This window comes from Acanthochromis polyacanthus, chromosome 18 (genome assembly GCF_021347895.1).
Source record: "Acanthochromis polyacanthus isolate Apoly-LR-REF ecotype Palm Island chromosome 18, KAUST_Apoly_ChrSc, whole genome shotgun sequence".
NCBI classification, from domain to species: Eukaryota; Metazoa; Chordata; class Actinopteri; family Pomacentridae; genus Acanthochromis; species Acanthochromis polyacanthus.
Window position 1 is genome coordinate 6,429,497 of NC_067130.1, and position 25,326 is coordinate 6,454,822.

At 39.3% G+C, this 25,326-nt stretch overlaps 2 protein-coding genes across 7 annotated transcripts; one reads left to right on the forward strand and one right to left on the reverse strand.

The window, feature by feature from the left end:
• The first annotated feature begins 4 nt into the window (after positions 1–4).
• On the forward strand, positions 5–19,254 carry sgsm1b (small G protein signaling modulator 1b). Of its 2 annotated transcripts, XM_022194636.2 has the most exons (25): positions 5–129; positions 233–276; positions 3,067–3,142; positions 3,951–4,113; positions 4,677–4,829; positions 5,780–5,847; positions 5,932–6,074; positions 6,186–6,317; positions 7,067–7,191; positions 7,266–7,333; positions 7,422–7,585; positions 7,746–7,875; positions 8,288–8,414; positions 8,497–8,561; positions 8,672–8,817; positions 8,912–9,040; positions 9,122–9,295; positions 10,280–10,348; positions 12,099–13,343; positions 13,425–13,549; positions 13,789–13,871; positions 13,967–14,076; positions 14,864–14,960; positions 15,064–15,231; positions 16,409–19,254. In XM_022194636.2, the coding sequence occupies exons 1-25, from the start codon at positions 123–125 to the stop codon at positions 16,495–16,497; spliced, it is 3,900 nt and encodes a 1,299-aa protein (XP_022050328.2). In that variant the 5' UTR covers positions 5–122; the 3' UTR covers positions 16,498–19,254. The 2 variants fall into 2 exon arrangements, with proteins under 2 accessions (XP_022050328.2, XP_022050326.2); XM_022194634.2 differs by lacking the exon at positions 5–129 and having other exon boundaries at positions 214–276.
• Positions 19,255–20,228: 974 nt separating this feature from the next.
• On the reverse strand, positions 20,229–24,673 carry srsf9 (serine and arginine rich splicing factor 9). Of its 5 annotated transcripts, none has more exons than XM_022194631.2 (5): positions 24,508–24,673; positions 22,981–23,157; positions 22,621–22,802; positions 21,190–21,362; positions 20,229–21,110 (listed from the first exon to the last, which is right to left on the reverse strand). In XM_022194631.2, exons 2-5 carry the CDS (start codon positions 23,136–23,138, stop codon positions 20,889–20,891), a joined length of 735 nt encoding a protein of 244 aa, XP_022050323.1. In that variant the 5' UTR covers positions 23,139–23,157; positions 24,508–24,673; the 3' UTR covers positions 20,229–20,888. The 5 variants fall into 5 exon arrangements, with proteins under 5 accessions (XP_022050323.1, XP_022050321.1, XP_022050325.1 ...); XM_022194629.2 differs by having other exon boundaries at positions 22,981–23,392; positions 24,508–24,646; XM_022194633.2 differs by having other exon boundaries at positions 22,981–23,160; positions 24,508–24,642.
• Positions 24,674–25,326: the final 653 nt, after the last annotated feature.

Sequence of the window (25,326 nt, forward strand, 5' to 3'; positions counted from 1 at the left end):
TAAGATCACATCGTCCATCCCGGAGCCTCTCTGCCTTTTAATTCCATCCACTGGTGTCTCAACAGCTTTTCCAGAGCATCTCCAGAAAGCTGTCAGCTGCTGTGTTCATCCTGCCCGGAGCGATGGGAGGTACAGCCGCCGCGCATCTTATTTCCCTGTCGTGAGCACATCGTCGTTAATTTCCGAGCACAACATCTGATCAGCATATTCATCATGTTTTCTCCCGTGACAGAGGCCGAGACGCGACAGAAACTGCTGCGCAGTGTGAAAAAGGAGGTTGGTTGCGTTTAATGTTGTAATCTTGCACATCGCTGTTTATTTCTACCGGCGCTGTCAGCTCAGACACTGCATGTACATATGTGTGCGTGTGTGTGGACGTCGTTCATCTACTACGCCACAGGCCTGTTTAATGATATAGCTGACGTTTTATTTCACCTAATGCATTCAGACAGTGAGTGTATTTGTTGAGGCTGCCGGTGTGTTTGTGTTGCTGATCACTGGCGTAAGATGACGATGATGGTGATGATGATGACGATAATACTGGTGATGATGATGTTGATGGATTTTTCTTCAAATCTTTACATGCAAGAAGCCAGATTCCTTCATTTCCACCCCTACAAACGTGCTTTATTCTCATGCTTTCCCTGATTTAAAGAGAAAAAAAAAAGATGACTAAACCAACACTCCCCTTTAACACACCAGCTTATCAAAACTCCAAGGTGTGACCTTGCCATCTTGTTTTCTTTTGCATTTTAGCAGCAACAATTGCAACAAAAATCTGCAAGCATCTTTTTTGTTTTTACGAATGCCTGTGGACATGAGATCTGTATGAATATGGCACAGCATGCCTCCAAGCTGCTCAGTGGAGCCATGACTCCCCAGGGAAGAAAAACAGGATGTTTTATTCATGGCTAAGAAAGCTGGGCACTTCCAGATTTATTGTGTTCATGCTCCCCCTCACCTGTGACTCATTGCCTCTCAAAAAAAAAAAAAAAATCTATGGCTCTTGTAGTTCAGATCTTTCACCAAGGAGGGGCTTAGCTGGAATGTATAGATTTAAAACCATGAATACTGCAAAATAAAATGTATGTTTAGCGTTCTTGTTGAGCTCAGATTGATATAGATATTGTGTTTTTTTTCTTACAAAACACTTTTTATGAAGGAGAGGGACAAAAACGACACTGAAAACTGATCTGTTGCAATAGTAGCTCCACAAATGAAGACCCAGACTTGAATTGTGAACATTTAACAAAACTCCAATACTAACGTGTTTAAATATGGCATCATACTCTGTATCTTAATATGTAAATAAAGCATAGATCAAGGCATTAAATGTAATAACTTTATTGTTAAAATGACAAATGTCTGTCTTCATTTTGTCAATTTGTATTAATTTTGTGTCTTTAGTGTTTTTGTATCTGTATGTAGTTATTTTTCACCTGTAGTCATTTTGGTCTGTAGTCTTTTAGTGTCTGTGGTCATTTTACATTTGTTTGTAGTCTTTTAGCAGCTGTTGCATTGCTTAATACTCTAAAAAGCTCTATGCATTTCAACAAAATGACTTTAAATTGTAGTGAAAGTTTGCGTCAATTTTCTGTTTTGACTGAAGATAATCACAGCTTCTCAGAAAGCTGACATTTTGTAAAGTGAAATAGAGAACGATAACAAGTTTTCATGTCAGTTTGCTCGTCATGGGGAGTGTTGTTTACCCTGAGAGCACACTTGTTTAATGTCTTCTGTGGCTCAAGTGTCAAGTCTGACAAAACAACACCCAGTGTTGTCATCAGGCTTTTACCAGGTTTGGTTTGGAGATTGTGAATTAATGGAAGAAAGCTTGCTTTATGGACATAGTATTCTATAGTTTTTTTTTTTTTTGCCTGACAGGAGGGATTTTATGCTGAAATATCACCAAGTTGTTTTATTGAATGCTGTGTTTTTGGAGATTTACCTCTACAAGGGACTAAAAGTCAGGATATTTTGGCCTGTGCATTTTCAATCGTAACCATATTTTAAAATGCATTTCTCGTAAACTGTTCAACTTTGACTAGTGCAGTAAAAAAATGGAGTATCAATTTATGGATGCAGGAAGAAAACACTCTTATGATAGTGCTTGCCTATGCATCTCAGTTGTGACATCCCAGAAGATCAATAGACGTCAAGAACCGAACTCCTCTGGAATAACTAAGTGGGGGGGGGAAGTCAAAAACAGCCAAGATTTGACTGGTATTCAGGATTTCTGTGCCCTTCTTTCTATGCTGAAGTTGGTGGTGATTGTGAAATTTGGATAGTGATTTAGTTGACATTTTAGTGACATCCAGTCATTTTTTTAAAATAAGTTATTGTTTCCATGATAAACAATTCTGGAATTTGTGAAGACATGATCATAATGAACATAAAAACTGTTTTGTTTTGTTTTTTTACCTTTGATAAAAATGTATGCAAGATACATCTCATGTACTTCAAAAATCCCTCAATTATATATTGACCAATGGTGAACAGATTCATAATAAGCAGATTTGGAGTTGCTGATATTTTAAGATACAAATATAACCCAAAATCTGTTAACTTGATATTACTGAAAATTAAATGATACCAGAATAAAAGATAATTAAGCTAATGTGGATTTTTTTTTTAAAAAAAGCCAAAATTAACTAACTTTACTAAGATATTCTTTTTTATTTGAGGATGCATTTATTACCTATCTGGTAATAGTTTTAGAAGAAATGGGTCAATATTTTGCTGTAGTATTTGTTTATTTGGTAATTCTTCTATGTTAAACATGTTAGTAGGCTGAAGGTTAAGTTACAGAGGACGCTATTTTCATATTTTATTTAGCATCAAAGCACATTATTCTTTTGGCTGTGTGTGTTTGTATGTGCATCATGTTATAAACTGCATCAGTATAAACAGGTGCTGTAAATCTATCATGCGATTGTGCTGCTGCTTTACTCTTCATACTATATTCTCTCGTCGCTTAGTCTTGCACTTCTTTTTTTGTCTTTGTCACCTTATGAAACACTGTCAGACTGAGTAAGACTTGTCTCACCTCGTGCTTCTCTCTTTTAGGTGAAGCAAATTATGGAGGAGGCAGTAACAAGGAAATTTGTGCACGCAGACAGCAGCCACATTATATCCTTCTGTGGTAAAAGTCTTTATTGCCTGCTTTTCTTGCATTTCACACTAAAAGTCATCTTTCTTGGTCAGGTAGTTTTAAATTGTAGGTGACATGAAGAATGTCTTTTCCATCAGCTGTAATGATTAGCGACCCAGACTGCACAACACAAAGTAAATCAGAGAGAGACACTTATTTTGTTTCATGCGTCTTAGGAAAAGGTCTAAAATTTGTCATCCTTTTGTCTTATTTTGAAATGTGCACATTATACCAAAGAATATTCAGTATTAATAAGATAAAATACAGTATTGGTCACAACTATATTTACATATACATAGAGTGATGGCTGACATCACTTTGTGTCACCTCCTATGAGTTCAGTCACTCAGAACCCCACAGTCTGTTCAGCATCATTTAAATCCCAATGATTTATTTTCATTAGTCATGTCTATTTATATTTATTGAGGTGGATGGATGGATAGATCTGTGTTAAAGTAGACTAACACCCTTCAGAGGTGTTGATACTAACCAGGAGTGAGGTGTGCGTGATTCACATCCCTCATATCCTAGCAACCGTAGACGGTATTGAATTCAGTCTGTTTCTACTTTTGCCACCTGAGCTTGCCTTCCACCTGTTTTTAATTTTTTTTATAAAGAGTGTTAAGGCTTGAGACGAACACACAGAGGAAATTATGTTGCGCTCATAAGAGACAAAACTACAATTTGGGGCAAATAAAAACATTCCACCACAAGGACACACAAATATGTATTGAATTCAATTGAAAAAAAAAAATATTTAGGCTAAATATTGACTGACACTCTGTGTGTTTGTGTGTAGCTGTCGTGGAGGCCTGTGTGCTTCATGGCCTGAAACGGCGTATTGCAGGCCTGCTGTGCAGTAATAAGGTTGCTGCACTCTTTATGAAGGTGTCAAAAAGCTTCACACCTGCCGAGGAGCTCTGCCACAAGGTCCAGGAGCTGGAGCAGCTTATCGAAAACAGGTGAAATGTTGACCAGTTAACCAGAGATGCAGTGGTGGAAAGAAGCTTTCGGACAGCCTGAACATTTTACACAATCTCAAATGTTATCATGAAATATTCGTGGGTGGTGGAGGTGTGGCTGCATTAGACAGGAACAAGCAAATACAATTTTTTTTGATTTGTTGTTTACAACAAAACTACATTCGACCAAAATGGCCCAATACTCAAAATTTCTTATTTTTATGAAACTATTCAATTTTAAGTCTTTAATGGCTTTTTGGGATGTTTAGTATTATGGCTGTGATTGTATTAAAAGAAATTGCACTTGATGAGTGCACCTTAGAGTGATTCCTAATGCAATATACATGCAAATGTATGGGGGGGGGGTCTGAAAATATTTTTCCACCACTGTATAAAATCAGTATATACATCCTTTCTCTTTGCATATTCTGACTGTTTTCTACTTTTTTCTGCTATATTTCACCCTGACGAATTGCTAATCTGTATTTTTTTTTTGTGTTTGTTTCTTTCTGACAACCTGTTCAGGCGTCTCATCAGTCAGGTTTTCTTTTTCTGTTCTTCAGCAAGCAGAACAACTCTTCGCTGAGTAATGACCGCAGTCGGCAATCCAAGTTGGCCAACGTTCCTCCACAAGCACTGAAACACCTGTGGATCCGAACTGCTCTGATGGAGAAGGTCCTGGACAAGATTGTCCTGTACTTGGTGGAAAACAGCAGGTATCATTCCATTTAATTTAATGCATTTACACATCTCTGCATTTAGCATGTGTTCGCTTACATTTAATATCACAATTTTGTGAAAGCACTATATAGATATCGAGAGCTATTTTGATGCTGCATTTTTAATTTGTTTTCATGCGTGTCTCCTACCTGCTGTGTGTAAACGTAACCCGTACTTCTGCCCGGTTCAGCTGAGGGTCCCTGAATTTTTGTCATGTGACGGTTGGTCACAGTTGAGCTGCTCATGCCTTTCTGGTTGCGCAGAGAAGTGCAGAATTTTTAGTTTTTTACAGAATCTGGTTAGAAATTATTAAAAATATAAGACATATACAATATTGTGATATTTAACGTTTTTGGTAAAATATCACATTTCAAAGTTTAGATTTGGTTAAGTTTTCTGCAAATAGAGGAGTAGTTCATGGACTGCTGCAAATTAGAAAAATCAACAAATCTTTGTTTTAACAGATTGTAGTTCTGAATTAAAGTGTGTGTTCAACCCTTTTAGTCACATTTTACTCCCACTGCAGACTCTGTTGCTGTTTATAATACCACGCCTGTTAAGGGTAGAAAGACTTCTGATTGACTAAAGTCTCTTGTCACAGGTTACATTTTCTGGAGCCTAAAACAGAGCCCAGAGGATATCCACAAGTCAGACAATTTGAATTACGACATGTCAAATGTTTATTTGGGATTTTTTGCAAAAAAAATACAGCCTTCCTAAGAAACAGCTGCTTCTTTTTCTGTTTTTTTTTTTTTTTTTTTTTGCATGCTGACATCAATAGTTTTCAAACTGAGCTTTTTGCTCATTTTGCACACAATGTACATTAACGCACGGTTTATATATTATGTGTCTGTTTTAGAACTTTTTAACAGCTTTGAAATGCAAGGAAAAATATGGCCATGATTGAGAAATACCATAATATTTCTATTTGTATCATTTGCTTTAGTGCATTCTATGAGAAAGAAGCCATGCTGATGGATCCTGTGGATGGACCTATTCTTGCGTCTCTATTGGGTATTTTTTTTTCTTACTGTACCAGCTTTTAGATTATATAATTAACGAGTCAGGGCTTTATGTTAAGTTATTTCTGTTTTACAGTTGGCCCTTGTGCTTTGGAGTACACCAAAGTTAAGACTGCAGACCATTTCTGGACGGATCCATCTGCTGATGAGCTCGTGCAGCGGCATCGGATCCACAGTGGCCACTGTCGGCAGGATTCCCCCTCTAGAAGACCTGCTCTGGTTCGATAGTCAAAGAACTGATCCCTTTCTTGGAAAACAACCACTACCTAGCCTTGTTCTACTTTACTGCATGTGTTTAATGCTTATGATGTCCCTCTTAACCCGTACTAGATCCAGAAGAGACAGTCCAGTGGCAGCATGGATGATCGTCCTCTCATGTGGGTGAGAGACTATGTAGAATCACTTCACCAGAACTCCAGAGCCACACTGCTGTTTGGAAAGAACAATGTCCTGGTGCAGCCGGTATGTGTCTTTCTTTCTATTATAATATAATATTACAATCATAAATAAGACTTAAATCAAGAGACAGAATATTACGTGAGGCTTGTGTACTTTTTAGGAAACTTGACCTGTTGACTCTCTGAGCTTTAAAAACATTATCAGATTAAGAATCATTAGATTGCATCTAATTATGTGTGATGCACCAGGTAAATTAACCAAATCGAAACTTAAAATAGTAATATTTTATCTAAATCTATTTATTTTACTTGTGTTATTTTAAAAAATCCCCCCCCAAAAGGCTTTTGTAGTAACTAGATTCTGTAAATAGCAAAAAAAAACTACAGTCATGTGATAAATATTCAGGTGCTTTCCATCTAAACTCTGGCTTGTGTTTACACAGCAAATAAGAGATACGCCTGGAAAAGCACATTATAAACAGTAAACTATCTGTACTATTTGCAATTTTGTCAAATGAATAATCAAAGAGGTTAAACTTTTTTTATTATTTTGTTCATAATGCATAGCATGAAAACATTGCTATACTGCACAAGAGACATTTTTGAGTTCCCTCTACTTCTAGCCATGGTTGCGCTGTTTCTGTAGAGGTGCTGAACTTTTGTTGCAGTGAAAAATTGAAGTAAAAATGCGACGGAGCAAGAAATGCCCAGAAACGGCTTGGAGTTCAGAAGGTTAACTGATTCGTATATAAAGTCTGAATTGTACCACCATGAGACATGCTGTGGTTTGTTAGCTTTTGCTTGTGTGTGCAGAGAGATGACATGGAGGCCATTCCAGGCTACCTTTCTCTACATCAGACTGCAGATCTCATGACTCTGAAATGGACGCCCAATCAGCTGATGAACGGCAACGTCGGGGAACTGGATTCTGAAAAAAGGTCAGATTGTTCAGTCTATTAGAAATAAAACCTTGTTTTTACACAGATGACTCACATTCGCTCCTTTCTTCCAGCGTTTATTGGGATTACGCCATGACAATTCGCTTGGAGGAGATTGTGTATCTTCACTGTCATCAGCAAGGTATAGGTATATAATTTGTCTTGAGTTCTCTCAATTTAGCAAGTTTTAAGAGTTATTTCTGTCATCTTAACTGTGTTGATTTCTCCAGTGAACAGCGGTGGGACAGTAGTTTTGGTGAGCCAGGATGGGATCCAGAGACCTCCTCTACATTTCCCCAAAGGAGGTCACCTGCTGCAGTTTCTCACCTGCCTGGAAACCGGCCTGCTACCTCACGGACAGCTGGACCCTCCACTGTGGAATCAGAGAGGAAAGGTTAGCACTGACAGGGAATCAGGAAACACTTCTAGTCCCTTTTATTTTCCAATAATTAATGCAGTAATACTACATTTGAAATGACCTGTGATCTATTGTGACAGTTATTGTTTCATATTTGGAATTGGCACATGCGAGTTCATTCTCTCTCCATTCACAGGGAAAGGTGTTCCCCAAACTGCGAAAGCGGTCTCCACATGGCTCGTGTGATTCTGTATCAGATAAGGAGGATGATGAAGCGACCGATTATGTGTTTCGGATCCTCTTTCCTGGCAATCAGATGGAGTTCAGTGAGTGTCTTTAATCTTCCCGTTCTCCCTCCCTGAGATAATGCAATAAAGAATCATCAGAGATTAGATGAATCAGCTCTGTCCTCCAGATCTTCGCTGTGCTTCTTTGTAATTAATTTCTCTCAAGTTAAACTGCCATCTACTAATCACTATTTAGCGTCTGTGTGTCCATTTCACATTATAGTCTCGTCGACAATCAGGAGCCTTTGCATGGACATAAAGTAATTTGTCTCCATCTCCATCTTCACTCTTGGTTTGTTTTCTCATGTTTTTTTTGTTTTTTTTTAGTTTGTATTATTTGCAGAATTGAGCTTTAAAGTCCAAATCTGTTGTAACTGCATCTGTTTTAACTTGCTTCTCACGCTGATCGTAGCAATCCATAGTAATAATAAATGGTTGCTATGCCGTGCAGTGGCCCTGGAGCTGATGGATCAGGGTGTCAATATGTGGCAGCCGACCCCCAGAAAGTCCTCCTGCTCCTCGTGCTCACAGAACGGCTCCTCTGACGGCTCGCTGCCTAATGGCTGCAACCAGGAAAGGTGAGTGTTTCCCAATGACAGGCTCAACTCTCTGCTCAGATTATTCCACTCGACGGAGTTTGACATTTTCTGACTTCACCAGGGCTCCTTTAAAGCTGCTTTGTGACACCATGAAGTACCAGATCATCTCCCGTGCTTTCTATGGTTGTGAGTTTGAACAGCTGGGCTTGACTTTTTTCAAGATTTGGGACAGTTTATTCTGATAATCATTCATTGCAGTCATCCCACAGTGAATATAAGAAGTTCTTCCTCCGCAGGGCTGGCGTACTGCCGTCATCTGTCCACAGTCCGCACCCACCTTTCAGCGCTTGTCAACACCACTATAGTCGACCCTGATGTGCCTGGTGATGCTCGAGGAGGCCTCTCTGTCGAGGTCTGGGCCGGTTTCCTCAAGGACAGCTCTGTAAGATTCTCATGTTTCAGTCACTGTATTGTGAAATTATTCTTTTCAAGAGTCTGTTATTTCAGTGAAACTACTTTGTGATTCTGTTTTTCAGGCCTATGAGGAGAAGGAGATCCACAGGCTGGTGTATTTTGGTGGTGTAACCCCATCACTACGTAAAGAAGTCTGGCCCTTCCTGTTGGGACACTATCAGTTCACCATGACTGAGAAATGCCGGCTGGAGGTATTTCTTATGTAATGTGTGACGATACGTGCTCTCCGGGGTGACATTGTAGTCTTTATTTACAGAGGATTTCTGTTTCAGATCGACGAGCACATGCGGCTTGTGTACGAGCAGACTATGAAGGAGTGGCAGGGCTGCGAGGCCATTGTCCGACAGAGGGAGAGAGAGAAACATGCTGAGGCCCTCGCCAGATGTTCATCCGGAGCCAGTGTGGAAAGAGGACCGGTGCAGCGGGACTCCACCATCAGCACAGATGCAAGTTTGAACTTTCTGCCGCATTATGTAACCATTGTTACATGTATAGTGTTCACTGTCTGAATCCTGAGCAGTGTCAAGTTCTTTGCTTCTGCCACTTTGGTGCTCACTGTGGCCTCAGTTTTTACTGCAATTTAAAGTCCTGCACCTTTATGGAAACAGCACAGTCATGGTTAGAAGTAGAGAGAACTTAAAAATGTCTTCTGTACAGCATAAAGTTTTAATGCCATAAATTATAGCACGTAGCACAAGTCCATACATTTTTATAACACTGGTCAAAGTGGAGTCATTTGTTTGTTTGTTTATTTGATAGGGACAGAACAACAAACGTTACCTTAACCGATGTCGTGTTCATAGGTCAATAGCTGACAGCTAATTCGCAGACCTGGTCCCTCACACATACAAACTACAGAAAATACAGTCTACAAAAGTTTACAAAAAATTACACATACAGACCATTTATGACTTCTCAGTTGTGCCGAGAAATGCGAATCTTTTAGTTGTTTTTTGTTTGTTTGTTTTCTTACAGAAAATGGTCAGAAAAAATAGTTTCTTTTCCTATTTTTTCATTGAGACGTGGAGAGTAGTAGAATAGAAAAGCAGAATAGAATATGGTTTGTCATCATACAGTGTTCGACAAGATTGGAGAGCTTCTCCTTTACGGTGCTAACAAAGTGCATGATAAAAGTCTTGAAAAACAAAAAAAGTAAAATGATTTTGATTATATGTCAACACTATATTTCCCACTGGAACCAAACATCACACATGATTAGTTCATGAACCGTCAGACAGTTGAAGAGCCGAGAATTCTTTCTTTTTTAAAAGTTATGATAAATGGTGTAATTTCACTTTTTTTTCTTTTTAAAAAAAATGTTGTTTAGTGGATTTTGGGTTTCGTCAGGTTAGGGGAAACAACTTGTCTAATTGTTCTGGTTCTTGTAATTCTGTGATTCTTTTCTCTCTTTTTTTTAAATTCCCCTCCAGTCCTCTCTAAGTAGCAGCTCAGATCAACAGACTGCAACCTCACAGACTGACTCCAGCTGCAGTGAAAAGGTAGTTTCTCATGAGCACAAATGTTATCTGTACCTATTTAAAGATCATACAAGTGTTCTTTTTATAAGCCCATAACTTGCATATTATGTTTACTAAAATACAAGCATACCATAGCTTTTTAGACTTATTAAAGCTGAGTTAATATCAACTCTCAGAAACTTATCTGGAATACATAAATAGTTATAGTAAATGATCTGTCACCTTCTTTTATCACATAATTTACTGACAAAAACAAGCATGGGTGCGTTCAAGGGCAATGCAGTTCTTGGCAAAAGCTGTGTTTTCAGAAAGCCAAACAGAAAAGGAATTTTAAGCAAACTGGGTTAACACATAAAGGCTAATGTGGGTTTGCTGACAGTTTTGTTGAAATATTTCCCTTACAATCGACTGCTGATAGGTTTTACAGATATATGCTCATAAATCAAAAATTGTTTTGACCTGCTGAAGGCTCTACATCAATTTCCTCCACCCTGGAGGTCTCTGTTCAGGGACCAGCTGCACCTGTTGGTAAAAAGCAGCTGCTGCCATTTTAAGACTGTTTCTGAGGATATACTGAGAGGCTGCCTTTTATTGTTGTGACTTAGAAATATGCTGCCCAGAAGTAAAAATTTGGTTTCTCAAATGTTGCTCTTACCTGGTGATGGAGACACTGTGATTTATTGGCTTCAAAATTCTCCCAAGTCTCTCTGATCCATTAAGGATCCTCAAGGTGGCTTGTTTTGGCCTCACAGTTGTGGAGCTGTTACTGGATTTGGGTGTTTATCAAAACTTCAAGGGATAAAAGTCAGAAGAGCAAGTGATGGCAGTTCATTATGAATGATTGTATTAAATTTCATGGGAATAAACCAATATTTGTTGAGACATTTGGCTAAAAAAAATACAAAATGTCATGATAGCAAGGAAAAAGTCAGGGGAATCGGTAAAGATTTATTATCTGGGAAACAAAATCTCAACAAAACCTTCACGTAGAGCTGTATATATTGAGATGTTATACTGGATAAGTAAAAAATGTTATGTTAGTGCTAGATGAAAATTCTGCTTGAAATTTTACAGCAATCTAAGCAATAGTTGTTGAGATGTGGTAGACTAGTTATCAACTGTTTATTGTAATGAAGTACATATTGCTTTGCATACACGTGTGAATCTGAAAGTAATTTCCATAAAGGAATAAAATAAATGGAATCTCAAAGGTTACCTCCAAAGTTGGAAATCAATCTAAGATCTTCTGTCGTGCTTCACAGCATTATTAGCAGTAATGTAAATGTACCTTAATAATGAATAGAAACACTCTTTATTAATAGTTAATAAATCTGTTAAGCTTTATAGATCAGTCTTAAATTAGACCAACTTTCTATTGTCACGCTGTGTCCATCAATAGTTGGACATTATGCTTACTTATATTCTGGAAAGGGGTTGAGTGAATTAAGATTTATAGTTTAATGGTTTTGCAACAGTTTTAAATGTTTTATTGACAAAGGAAAAGGGCAAAATATTAGTCAAAGGGATTTTACAGCACCTGGCAACCCATAATTTGTTCTTACCAATGATTTACTATGCATTTCTAATGCATTAGTTCATGATTTATTAGCTATTAATAAAGCCATTAGTAGAACATTTTTTAAAATGGCCATGTAATTTATAGCTATTGACAAACGTATGCACACCACTGCTGCAAACCTTTTTAATTAGTCCACCTCAGTAGTACTGGAAAAAATGTTTTGCATGTTCACAACTTTCTCTTTCCTGCCAGGTGTTTGAATCGGTTGAAGCATCAGATCAGGCTGAGACAGAGTCCAGAGCTGAGGAAGGAGAGACACAGCGCAGCAGTCCAGTGAAGACCATCCCAAATGAGACCACAGAGAGTCAGCAGCTTCCCGCCTGCAAACCCTCCTCCCCAGATCCGTCAAATCAACGTCCAGACAACAGCCTGCCTGCGACCGAATCAGCTGTTGGATCTACAGCTACTCCACAAACAGCAGAAACATCAGAAGTCTGTAGAGAGGAAACACCAGCTGGATCACAGCCAGTAGAGAATCAGCTCACAGCAGGTGAATCAGGACGAGAGGATGTAAAGAACCCGGCTGCCGAGGACAAGACTGAACTGCCAAAGATGGAGACAGTTTCAGAAAGTGAGGTAACTGAAGAGCCTGGAATCAGTAAGTCAAACGAGAAATCTGAAGCCGAAGTAGAAGAAAATGATGCGTTAACACCTGATGTTTTAAAAGAAGTAGACACAAATATGAATTTGAAATCTGCTCCTGACAACACTAATGTTCTAAAGCTGGAAACGGAGATTCATAATGAATATTTCCAAGCACCTCCACTGGGCCAGACTCTTCAGGCACACAAGAGCAAAGATCAGGAAGAGGACCCATCTTGTCCACCTGCAGCAGAAAAAGATAGTCATTCACCAGGTGAGATTTCTGAACCTCCTGAAACGACGGTTGAAAAAATCTCACCACAGACGATGAAGATCTGCCCTGCGGAGCCAGGAGCAAAGGATGTCGAAGCAACAGTTTGTGACTTTGCTGAAACAAGGAAAATTGCAGAGCTTCCATTTGAGAAACCTGGTTCTAATTCTCCAGTCAGACAAGTACTGAACGCTCTTCAGTCTGCATCAAGAGGTAGCCTTTCGTTATCGTCCCACTCTCGGCAGTCTCCGGACACAGCGGATTCAGATGACTCTCCTTCGGCCTTGGAAATGGAGGACATTCCTGCAGGGATAACATGTGTGACCTCGGAGGATATTAAGGCCAGGCCTCTGGTAGGCCTTGCTGCACCTCCTGTCTGCTTGGCTCAAAGAGAAAAGATGGCTTCTGAGGAGCTCGTCCTAGATCACCATCTGGACACGGCTTGTAACACCAGTCCTGAGGGCACCGATCTGGGCCTTTCTGAGGAGGAGCCTGAGATGGAGAACGTGCTCACTGAGCCGGAGTCTGCAGAAGCCGGCGGAGACGCCAAGTATGACGAATCCTCAGGGGAGCAAACCTATTCTGTAAGCATGACAGACGGATACAAACAGTCTTTATTTTTAATCACACACGTATACTAACTCAATGTACTGTTATTTCTGCAGCAAGAAACCCTGGACATGTACTTGATCAACTTGCATCGCATTGACAAAGATGTGAGACGTTGCGATCGGACATATTGGTACTTTACTCCTGAGAATCTGGAGAAGCTACGGAACATTATGTGCAGGTAAATGCGTCACCATGCTGTCTAGATATCTTTTGGCCAAAAAGGTGAAATTAAAGAAATGTGAAAAAGGGGCGCCCAGATAGCTCAATTCCCTGATGCAGCGGTGTGGGTTCGACTCCAGCTCATGGCCCTTTGCTGCAAGTCTTCTCCCCTGCTTTACTCTCTGTCTCTTTACTAATCTGTCAACTAAAGCCAAAAATGGCCAAAAGAAATCTGAAAAATGTGGTTGTCTTCTGTAGCTACGTGTGGCAGCATCTGGACACGGGTTACGTCCAGGGCATGTGTGATCTGCTGGCTCCCCTGCTGGTTATTCTGGATGATGGTCAGTGAACCTTTTGAAGTGTGAACTTTATCATTATAAGCTGTGCATGAGTGCACATCAGTGGCCAAATGAGTGGCTTGTTGTTCTCTTCCCAGAGGTGATGGCATTTAGCTGCTTCACTGAACTGATGAAGAGGATGAACCAGAATTTTCCTCACGGGGGTGCCATGGACTCTCACTTTGCAAATATGCGTTCTCTTATCCAGGTATGTGCATCCTTTCTCAGTCATGTGACCCACGGATAAACAAGTCAGTGTATTTAGTTTAATTAATAAGCCACTAATGAAATAGTTGCTGCTGACATTCAAATACAGATGGAATGGAAGAAAATAAGACCAACTCAGTAGGTTAGAGGAAAGAAGAAAAATGCTGTTAGCTTTTTAGTTACTGTGCAAATAAAGTATAAAAACAAGGGAATAGCATGTGTTAATCAACCTTTATCTATCTATTATTATATTCCTTTATAATGTTGTAACTTGTCCTCCTTGAATCGCAATGTCAGCCTTACGTTAACTTCTCTGTTTAATTATTTACCAAGATTTGCATTTATTGTGGTTGCTCAGACTGCTTGTATGCAGTTCTGAGTTGCACCCACACCTGGCCCATTGCATAATTCATTTCAAAACAGCCTCCATACCCTGAGGAAGGGGCCTAGTCAAGTGATGTTGGCATTGTGCCTCCTCCATGCTTTCTACTCCCGAAGATCCACCAGAGACCTCAGCTAACATGGACATGGTGGAAATAAATCAATAAATGCACAGAACAGTGTACTGAAAATGCATTTGTGGACGTGTGTGTAGATGTGTGTAGCTTCAACACTAGCTGCCTTGTTTTCTTCCTCTGGAGCTACATTTAAGCAGAAATTAATGGCATTTCATTAGTACCTTTCTTATTTATGTAGTAATATGGCACTACAAGCTGTGCTATCAGGTGTTAGAGATGCATGCATACATACAGGAGCTGTAGTGTCATGGTGACCTATTGTTTTTATAGATCCTGGACTCTGAGCTATTTGAACTGATGCAACAGAATGGAGACTACACACACTTCTACTTCTGCTATCGCTGGTTTCTTCTCGACTTCAAAAGAGGTGATGGGAAAAGCAGGAATCGTAGCGTTTGCTTTAATCGCCTGTGAAGTGAACTCTTCATTTCACATGAATGCAATCTGATTTGTCGGTCTTTTCCAAACAGAAATGGTGTACGATGATGTGTTCTCTGTGTGGGAAACCATCTGGGCAGCGAAGCACACCTCCTCTGAGCACTTTGTGCTCTTTACTGCCCTGGCACTCGTGGAGATGTATAGAGACATCATCTTGGAGAATAACATGGACTTCACTGACATCATTAAATTCTTCAATGGTAAGATGAGATAAGATAAACACAAACACTACAGTATGGTGTTAGCTAGGACAGTATGCAATTCTAATAATCAGTTGAAGGAAAACTGAAGCTACTTTCAGACGTGTACTTCTTTCCGTTAACCTGATGGAAAGTGACTGTCGACTTCATATCTGAGCTAGCACCCCACTCACTTTTCTATAAATAGCAACAGCAATCTTAAGTTGCAACATTTCTGTGTCACTTTCATGCACAAGTGATGCACTTTGAGTTGTGAGAGACTTTTTCCATATTTGAGCACCATCATTGATCCAAAAATGTCACAAAGAACAAAATACAGTCTACGTTTTCATATCTATTACAAATTAAATGTCTATAAATAGAAACTCAACTGTAATGAAGACCGGCTAACATCTCAGATTAATCATACTCACTGACACTTAATGTAATCCAGGTTTTGACAAAACATTAACAGGAGCTAAAGTTTAGTTTGTTGCTTCCAGCTGTTTGTAGGAGGCTTACCTCTGATTTTATTGCATACCATTTACTCACATGCAACAGTATGGGTAACTTCATTAATTACTCATAATTACAAGGTATCCACCACATGGAGACGAGGTTTGTCAAGATCTATCAGCTTGTCACAGAGTGTAATTTGCTTGTTACACATAAAATCACAGTTTAACAGCTGCGCTTAAATCATGTTTTGCAAAGCGACTGTCCTCAAGTTGAGTCCTGAGCTCTGTCACAGCTGTACTTTTCTTTTATTGTTGGTAAAGCAGTAGTTCTATTATTTTCATACATGGACCACACTTTCAGTATTCAGGAAATTGTAAATGAACTAGGCTGTTAGTTATTTGCATAGTTCATCAGCTGTTATTAATTTAGATTTAGTCTCACATGAATGACTAATATTTACTGTCTCTCTCCACTGCTGTGGTTCATATGTCAGAAAGAAGCAGTGAGGAACATTAGCATGAAAGTGACTAATATCTGAGAATGATGTCATTTTAACAGACTGATCAATGTCACGTATCTCATGTCTGAAAGGGGCTTTGTCTACGACGGTATATCAGCTATGTTAACAGACAACCATTACAAAACAGCTAATAAAAATGATATTTTTAGATCCACTTTTCTTGTAAAATGATTATGTTCAGCGACTGATTTTTTTTTTTTTTTTAAATTCTCTTCTCAGAAATGGCAGAGCGGCATAATGTCCCGCAGGTCTTGATGATGGCCCGAGACTTGGTCCACAAAGTGCAGACGCTCATAGAAAACAAGTGATGCAGAATGATGCCGCGGCTGAACTCCCATGATTCTTTGTACTAAATTTCTTTCAAGGTACCGATGCGATTGCATAACAGTCACATATTCAAGAGGGAAAGGAGTTGCTGTTGCAGCCATTGGCACGTGCTGAACAGAAAACCGGTCATTAAAGCTGCTCATTATCCAAGACAGTTGTGTAACAACTTTTCTCCAGTTGCTCCTCTCTATATTCAGGAGATACCAGTAAATTTCTGTATTTGTATATTGTTCACCTAGTGAATGTACCCTCGTTGAAACTGCTTGAGGATGTTATTTATTTTGCCTTAATTTTAGCTATTTTTTTCAGGGATACAGCAACCAAATTGATATTCTACAATTTTATTAAGTTATACATCTTGTGATACACTTGAATATATTTTCACATTTATTATTTAGCTGAAATTGTAGCTGCCATGGTTCAACATTTTGTGATACACTTGAGCATATTTTCAGTAACAGTATCTCATTAGATGATTTGGATTTGTAAACATTGGAGGTACTACTGACCTGTTAGTGGTCGGTTGGTGCTCGGTTGTGTCCAAGTAGTGTGTATGTGTGGTGACTGGCTTGCCTCTCAGTAGCCATTTTTGAGGACCACTTAGCTTTACGTGTTTGACGCACACAAGCTTGCAGGATATGCAGACCTGTGCAGCCCAGCATGATTGCGCATAGTTTGCATATACAGTATCACCATTTCCTCCCATCTCCCTCTATATCTGACCTCCTCTATGCATCGATTACACCAGCTTAAGTTCATTCTCTCACTCCAGTGCTAGCTTTTGTTTCAGTGCAACTAATGCTTCTTGTTTAAATGCTTGGTGCAGACATTTGGTGCACCCTTAAACTGCACAATGCTGCTCAGGCTGAACGCTTCAGCTGCTGATTCCCATAAAAATCAAACAGTGCTAACAGATTTTACTTCCAGGCAGCATCGTGAGAGGTCTTGAGATGGTAATTTGCAGCTGGTGTGAAACGGTTGTGCAGCGATAGCAGCGTGCTTCCTTCACACTCTGCACTTCCCCTTTTCACTTTCACCTCAGTTTTACAGATTACTGCCTGTGTCTTGCCCTTGCTGATCCTGGCTGCCTTATCTTTAATGCACCCCGAGTAACATTTCGTGGGCATTTGTCTTCAGTATTACCTCAAGATCTTTGTGTTCCTACCTGCTGAAAACCAGCTTTGAGTGCTCTCCACTGAATCCACAGGTGCACTTTGGATATTTCTCAAATCATTTCTTTAATCACATTTTCCTGTGGAACTCGTTTAAAGCCTCCACCATTATTATTTAACCCTCGTGTTGTCTTAACATCCTGTACGCTCTCCTAAGAATCAAAAATGACCCACTTCCGCTGAACCTCTAAAATAGAGCAGATTAATTGAATTTTCAACCAGAAATCTATTTTACATGAACCTGCCATGCATCACACACTTGGTGAATGTCTGGGCTTTATGGTCTTTGGAGTTCAGAAAGACTGTATTTAATCAGTGGACACCATTTGTTTTTATTACAACACACGTTATAACTGTTTTCTTTATTAAAGTAGAGGTTTATTATCAATATTATTGCTGCTAAAGGTACTGCATAGGTGTAAACATTTTTTGTTTAGCAAGAGATAGTACTTCTATATCCTAAGAAAGTACCAGAAACGTGCAGAGAGTAGCTTAAAATGCATTTTTAAACCTTTGATGCTCAGTGTGGGTCAGGAGATACCCGTTTTCCATTGGATTCGGGTCACTTTTGACCCGAAGACAGCACGAGGGTTAAATGAACAGCCAACATGTGCTCAGTTTTATTTGGTGCTCTCTGGTTTCTTGGAGGCCTCACTTACTGCATCAAGCACATAAACTCCCCATTCAACCTTTTGTTGTAGTGTATTGTAATGCTGCAACACTGGACTGTCAAAACATCAGCTACGATGGAAAAATGTGATCTGGCTGAGGATGTTTCCACAGTAGAGCACAAACCAGATGATCAGCTTGATGCATTTAAAGGGATAGTTCAGTGGTAGTTAAGTCGATGGTGTGTAGAGATTTAGATAATGTTGGTTTTGAGATATACATCAACAAACTTTCTGCTGCTAATCCAATCCATTAAAGGAGGGTCAGCCTTAAGCGATGAAGCATGACTTGCACTTAATGGCCATGCGTCTTTCCAGGAGAAAAATGTCATGGAGACTGTTTGGTAGACAGTAATTCCAATGAAATCCATAGATTTTCCATGATTCTGAGCGGTTTGAGAGATCGGCGACAGATGGATTTATGAAAAATCTCAGCAGGTAAACACAAAACATTCTACATTGCCAGATACTAGTCAAATTGAAGTCAGAAAATATGTTTTATTGATGCCACTTACAGCTCCAAAATAGCCAAGACGCGCCCTTGTTTGTTTCACTATGGCTTAAATTCCAGTGTTTTGCTCTCACTGCTAATGTGTCTCCATATGATCTTCTAAAACATGCCTGAGTATTGCTGTTTGTGTATTGCTGTTTGTTGTCAGAAGATTTACAGTAAATGTGTTTAAAAAGAAACTGACTTATTGTACAAAAAAATCAAAGCTAGTACATATTTATTAAATGCAATACAATGTCTGTATATGGGCTTAGTCTGACTATAATGAAAGAAAGATACAAGTATGCCACTGGAAATAAATATATTTTTATTTTTTTTTTCTGTGTCTTCTCAAATGGTCACTGAGTATAATTAATTTATTGTGTATTAAAAATCTTATATTTTGCATCCCATGTGCCTTGTGTGTATTTTTTTTAGACATTTTTAAATTTAAATCTGTTAATAGAATACATTTAGACACAATAATTGCCTTGCCTCATACAAAATTGTGTTTATTTACATCCAAATAGTTACAGACATTAAGTCACATTAGTTCAATGATATGGAGACTTAAAGGACAGGGTCAGATTTTTTTTTTGTAAGTGTCTGGAAACAACACTCAAATGACAATAAATATTTGCCTATTTTATAATATAAATCAACTGAAGGACATCTGAGAAGTCATAGAAAGTCCCAAGTGTAAATAATGAAAGTAGTAACAACTGCTTAAGTCCTGGTATTGTGGTTTACTGGGACGCAATAGCAATTTCAAGGGATTAGTTAAATAACGTCCATGCTTTTCACATGAAAAACATCTAAATGTCTGCTGTGTGAAAAGCTAATTTAATGTCAACAATTTGTACAGAATTTGTCCCAACTTGCCTTAAGCTAGTGGTCTGCGATACCAAGTAAATACAGGGCCAGTATCACCAAAACTGGTACCGATACTCTGGATGAACTTTTTCAGTAGTTGGTAGGTTTAGGTGCTGTATATGGCTGTCCACATCTGGAATGAAGATGGGGTTGTAAATGCTAATTAAGAACCAGACTAATTCCTGGGTAGATTTTCTGTTTGTCAGACAAGGAAGAATCTGGGTTGCTGAAGAAATCATATAGTGAGGGATAGTCTCCTTAAACAGTGTTCATTTTTGACAGTTTGGTCAATATTTGTGCAGCATGTCTGTCACTAAAGCAATAAATGCTTAAGTCTGCATTTTTACTTTTTTTTTGCACAGTTACTTGTGGAATGATGAATATGATCCAAAGCACTGTTACTGTGGATGTCTGTCATCAATATAGCATCAGTCTCCATTTAAATTGAAGGATGGTTGACTTCAAGGAATAAGGGGGAAAAAACAAGTCTACAGATAAAGAACAAACTGTCACAGTAAAAGTTTGCATTTTATTGATAAAGAAAAAAACATTAGAGATGCATACAAATTATACTCCACCGACAGGCCACCTCGGTCAGCTGTTCACACATTAAAAAAGAAAAAAAGACAGGTGAGGCTCACAGTCAATGTGTGTCACTACTCTAAAAGGCTTGCGAATTTTACCATAATGATTAGCTTCACAGGTTCTTAAATTGGCAAAAAACCTTCTGACTTTAAGCTACGGAAATGTGACACAAAAAAGGAATTTTTTGTCAAATTAAGAAACAACATGCTTGATCAGATAGCTGCAGAAATGCAGACGGTATTTTGAACATAATATTAGACATAAGTACTGGTTCCTGTCTGACAGCACAATCCAGGATCCACTATCTTGCACAGAGATATACAGTTATCTCACGAAGAAGGAAAAATAAAAAGCAAAATTAAGGATTTGCACTTCCATTTAAAAAGTGGGTGGAACACAAAAGGAAAAAAATCTTTAAGGCTGTGAGGAGAAGCATGTTGCTCAGGGGTTTCAGATGGAATGTATGTATCAAAAAAATAACAATGGTGAGTCCTACGAGGAGGCCTGGGGTTAAAAAAAAAAGAAGATAAAATGCTGAATTACAAAACATTTTCTCAATTTCCTTCTATACTTGGCGAGCCTTTCTACCGATAGTGACGTGGTGGGGGGCTGTGGTGCTGTGGAGGGGGCCTCCTGGGGGGTGGACTATGCCTGGACATAGCATGGCGTGGAGGTGACTGGTAGCGTGACGGGGGGGATCCTCTGTAGGGAGGAGAATAGCGACCTCTGGATCTTGAACGGGAACGTGACCTACCCCAGTTAGGAGTACCTCTCTCCTCGTAGACACGGATGTAAGCGGTCTCACCCTACGAAAAAACAAAATTATATGCTTGTTTCACCAGCTAAATGTTTGGAACAACAGATCTCATCATCAACGGCACTCACTTGATGCGAACGGAACTCAGTCCGATCCAATCTACGTAACGCGTACTCCATGTCCTCTCTGCGGAGAAATTCCACCACGCCTTCACCGTCTCGTTGCACGTCTGCAAAGCAAACGTCGCCCGCCTCGCGCATATGATCCTTCAGATCCTGCCAGCTCCCAGTTGGTGGTAATCCTGGAACGGGAAAAGACAAATCTGATAACGACAAAACACACATCCTTTGTCCAAAATGTAAACTCTCTAGAGGTGCTGCTAGTGTTATGCATAATTTTAATAAAGTGTGAACCTGAGATAGATGTTAATAGATGGAGAAGTGGAAGGAGCTTGGGTTTTGTTAGCATTTTTCCTTGCTTTAAATTCCTATATGAATTATCATTAAGCACACAGAATTTCCTGAAGCATGTTACAATGCTTACTGATGATTAGCTCCTCTCTAATGTTGTTTGTTCATTCATCTGAAAACTAATTAATACAAGCAACTGAACTGCAACACATGTGAGCGGCTGTTCCAATACTCAGGTGGCAAAGTTGGAATTTACTAACACCTAAGTGTATTTGCACACAGGGTTTAATCATTGACATTTTTCTCTCCAGCATGGTTACTTATTGTTAAAATAAGAGTTTAATGCCAAACAGAGAGTTGGAAATGCTCAACTGGACTGCCACCTTAATTATCAGTAGTAAAATGTATAGTAAGGCATCTTTTAAGCCTCAATAAAGGTGTAACTCTATCCACTTCTCCACTCGGTGTTCATAAAATCCTGTGTATGATAAAAGCCTTGGTAACAAAGGTAAGCATAACTGATAAAAGATGGTGAAACTACGTGAAATTGAAATGAAATTATTGGGTGAATGTCCTTGAACACTCTGTTGTAATCATATGTAGTGTGACTACTTAAAACAGACAACTATATGAAGATTTAGACTTTAAGGGTGTTAGATAAGCAACCCAATTAAACATTCAATAAATGTAGCACACAACAAATTATCAATGATACACAATGACAAAATTACACCTACCAGTCACTATAGCTGGTGATTGGGATTATTCATCCAACATGACCGGTTTCAGTTTACTCATTTGTTTTTCATGACTTTAGGAGCGGACTTGATCTCATCCATTTAGTCCCTTTGACCTCCAATCCGCCATGAGAGAGAGAGTGAGAGAGACACATATCTGCCTATGACTCATGACGTCCTCTACTAGACTCCTTGTCCTCCAGTCCGCCATGAGAAAGAGAAACACATTTGCCTACGACTCATGATGTCCGTCTACTAGTCCCCTTGTCCTCCAGTCCGCCATGAGAAAGAGAGAAACACATCTGCCTACGACTCCTATGTCCACCTTCCTTCCTACCAGTCCCCTTGACCTCCAGGCCAAATGGAAAGAGTGATTACTATTAACGGGCTACGACCTATCACGTCCACCTACCAGTTACTATGACCCGGAATTCGGATCTCCGTGTTGGGGGTCCAAACCTTCCTCTTGGTCCTCCTCCACCACCTCCCATCGGACCACCAGATTTAGCACCAGAGGATCGAGGATACTCCACACGAAGCTTGGAGTCCCCATATCCATATCCATTCCTTCCATAGACGGCATCATCTGCATCCCTAAGAGAAGAGAGCAAAGAACCCCTTACCAAAGTAGGCCTAGCGGACATAAGTTGGACAGGCTGTCTCCTTCCATCCCCTGCTGGCAGTCACCGAAGACGATACTACACGACAATATTTAAGGAGTCCAACAAGGGGAATGTGATTCGACTTGCCAAAGACCATCCCAAAAACTCACCGTGGATCTTCAAATCGGATGAAGGCAAAAGGGATAGTGCCTCTATTGTTCTTCAATTCAATTTCGCGAATTTTTCCATATTTGAAGAAGAGATCCTCAATGTCTCTCTCCTGGACATCCACAGGAAGATTCCCCACATAGATCCGGCCATCAGACATGGTGGTTGAGTTGGTGGCACTGCTGACACAGAATGAGGGCACCTGCAGACTTTAAGATCACTTCTTGCTTTCACAAATAGCTGTGGAAGTGGTCCTTATCCTATTCCTAGTTCCAATCCAAAACTTAGTCCATCCGTAGCCAATTCCTTAATTTAGACAAAAAGACAAATCGCTAAACCAGGGATGCAGCCATGATAGTAGTAAATGATGAGTTCAAGAAAAATGGCACAGGACCCCGGATCCAAGCCTGAAAGCTTTAAAACACAGGGTAATCAATGTCCAACAGCCTTAATGAATGGTTAACAGTATAATGCTGGTCAAACTAAAAACATAAGTGTCACGTGGAGGAACTCTACCAACTAAAATGTGTGTGCAGACAGTGATATGTACAGATGAGATACAAATCATACGAAAAACTAGCATTTCTTGATCATGTTCCAAGAGCATTCAAAGGTGTTTGAGTTGACTCAAGGATCTGGCAAATGATTAATTTCCTTATCATAGTCATTAAAACTGCATGTGACTCTTTGTACTCTATATGGAAACACCAGCCGTATAGCCTGATTCATACTGGATTTATTGTGACACTTGTTACAAACGTGGAAGCTACACAATAACAGATTTAGCAGTGTACATCCGGTGTTAAAATATGCAAAAATCACAGTCTAAAGTAACGGAAAAAATCAACATTCACTTAAAAATATATAATACTCATGACACGGTTGTTTGACATCTATATAATTAACAGGTGCATTTTCTAATCCGCTGACATTGGTCTGTGGTTAAAGACGTTTCCGGGGCCTTGCAAATGACAAACCGATCAAACCTGTTTACAGCTACAGCTAAACACTGGCATGTGGATATTTGATTGATTGATTTATTCATTTATTTGAAAAGACCATTAGCGAAAATGTGCAAAGCTCCAGGTAAACAAGGTAATTTTATTACTAGTTGTAAGGCAGAAAACGAGGGTAGCTGCTCAACATTCACCTTCTACCGTGCTATAAAACAACGTTGCAGCTACTACTAAAGCAGACCGCAGCTACCCAGCTAACACTAGCTAATGTCCGATGTATACTGTGGGTTGCTTGCTTTAAAAGCAATTAATGCAATGTACATGTTTGGTAAGTACCCATGTAGCAGTTTTACTTAACATTTGTGGCCGGAAAGGGCCGAATACGTCCACCAGCAAATACAACAACTGATGTGTTTCTTTGTTGATAGCGTAAGGTCAGCTAACCAGGCTAAAGAGGTTTACCTTCGGCTAATATATACTAACAATTCTGATACTCTAAAATTCCAATAACCGGCAATGCACATTACACGTTTGTAGCAGACAGCATTTGCAACAATAAATGGAAACGATTACCTTATAAAGCAAGCGAGGACGCCTTCTTTTGCAGATTTAATGCTATCAGTGTGCACACTATGCCGCTTCCGCGTAGCTAGCAACCTTAACGAGCGGCTAGCTTCTTCTTCTTCTTCTACGTCTCTTTTCCGGTAGTCAGCAGTTACGTGATGTGCGGTGCTGCCACCTGCTGTTGTCGATACATAGATGGATGGATGGATGGATAGATAGATAGATAGATAGATAGATAGATAGATAGATAGATAGATAGATAGATAGATAGATAGATAGATAGATAGATAGATAGATAGATAGATAGATGCGCTATTAATCCCGAGGGAAATTGTAGTGTTCAGCAGCTTACATGTTGTTGCAACTTGCTTGTTTTATGATGCCACTTGTGTGGTAGAAATGCTGTGTGCATTTTAAGCAACAAATAATTAATCCCCTATGTTAAAAACACTGGTTAGAATTTAATAAAATCTGACATGCAGTGTTTATATGTTTGTTTACTGAGAACAGTTCTGTAGACTATATAATAGTGACACCCACCATCCTCAAACCACCAGTACAACTGCAGAAACACAATGGACCCACATGGACATCATCCATCATAACGACCACAGGATAGAAATGATTCATAATAAAAGCATCAATATCCTGCTTTCTGATAATATATCTGCTATTGTGTGTGTCTGTCCATGCAGCTTGACAAAAATAACTTAATTTAGTGACCAGATGCCTCTTTATTCCCAGGGTTATGCTATTTTCCATTTGATTATTGTACAATTTTTCCTCCCAAATGCCTTTATTGTACCTTGGTTGGTTCTCTCTAAAAGT

What these genes read in the sequence shown, in the direction of transcription:
- sgsm1b (XM_022194634.2), top strand. Translation starts at nt 214, where the DNA reads ATGTTTTCTCCCGTGACAGAGGCCGAGACGCGACAGAAACTGCTGCGC. An exon ending in TGGCAATCAGATGGAGTTCA is followed by an intron (nt 7,876 to 8,287) that starts GTGAGTGTCTTT and finishes TATGCCGTGCAG; the next exon opens with TGGCCCTGGAGCTGATGGAT. An exon ending in CTCCCGTGCTTTCTATGGTT is followed by an intron (nt 8,562 to 8,671) that starts GTGAGTTTGAAC and finishes CTTCCTCCGCAG; the next exon opens with GGCTGGCGTACTGCCGTCAT.
- srsf9 (XM_022194631.2), bottom strand. Translation starts at nt 23,138, where the DNA reads ATGTCTGATGGCCGGATCTATGTGGGGAATCTTCCTGTGGATGTCCAG. An exon ending in ATCCGATTTGAAGATCCACG is followed by an intron (nt 22,803 to 22,980) that starts GTGAGTTTTTGG and finishes CTCTTCTCTTAG; the next exon opens with GGATGCAGATGATGCCGTCT. An exon ending in CTGAGTTCCGTTCGCATCAA is followed by an intron (nt 21,111 to 21,189) that starts GTGAGTGCCGTT and finishes GTTTTTTCGTAG; the next exon opens with GGTGAGACCGCTTACATCCG.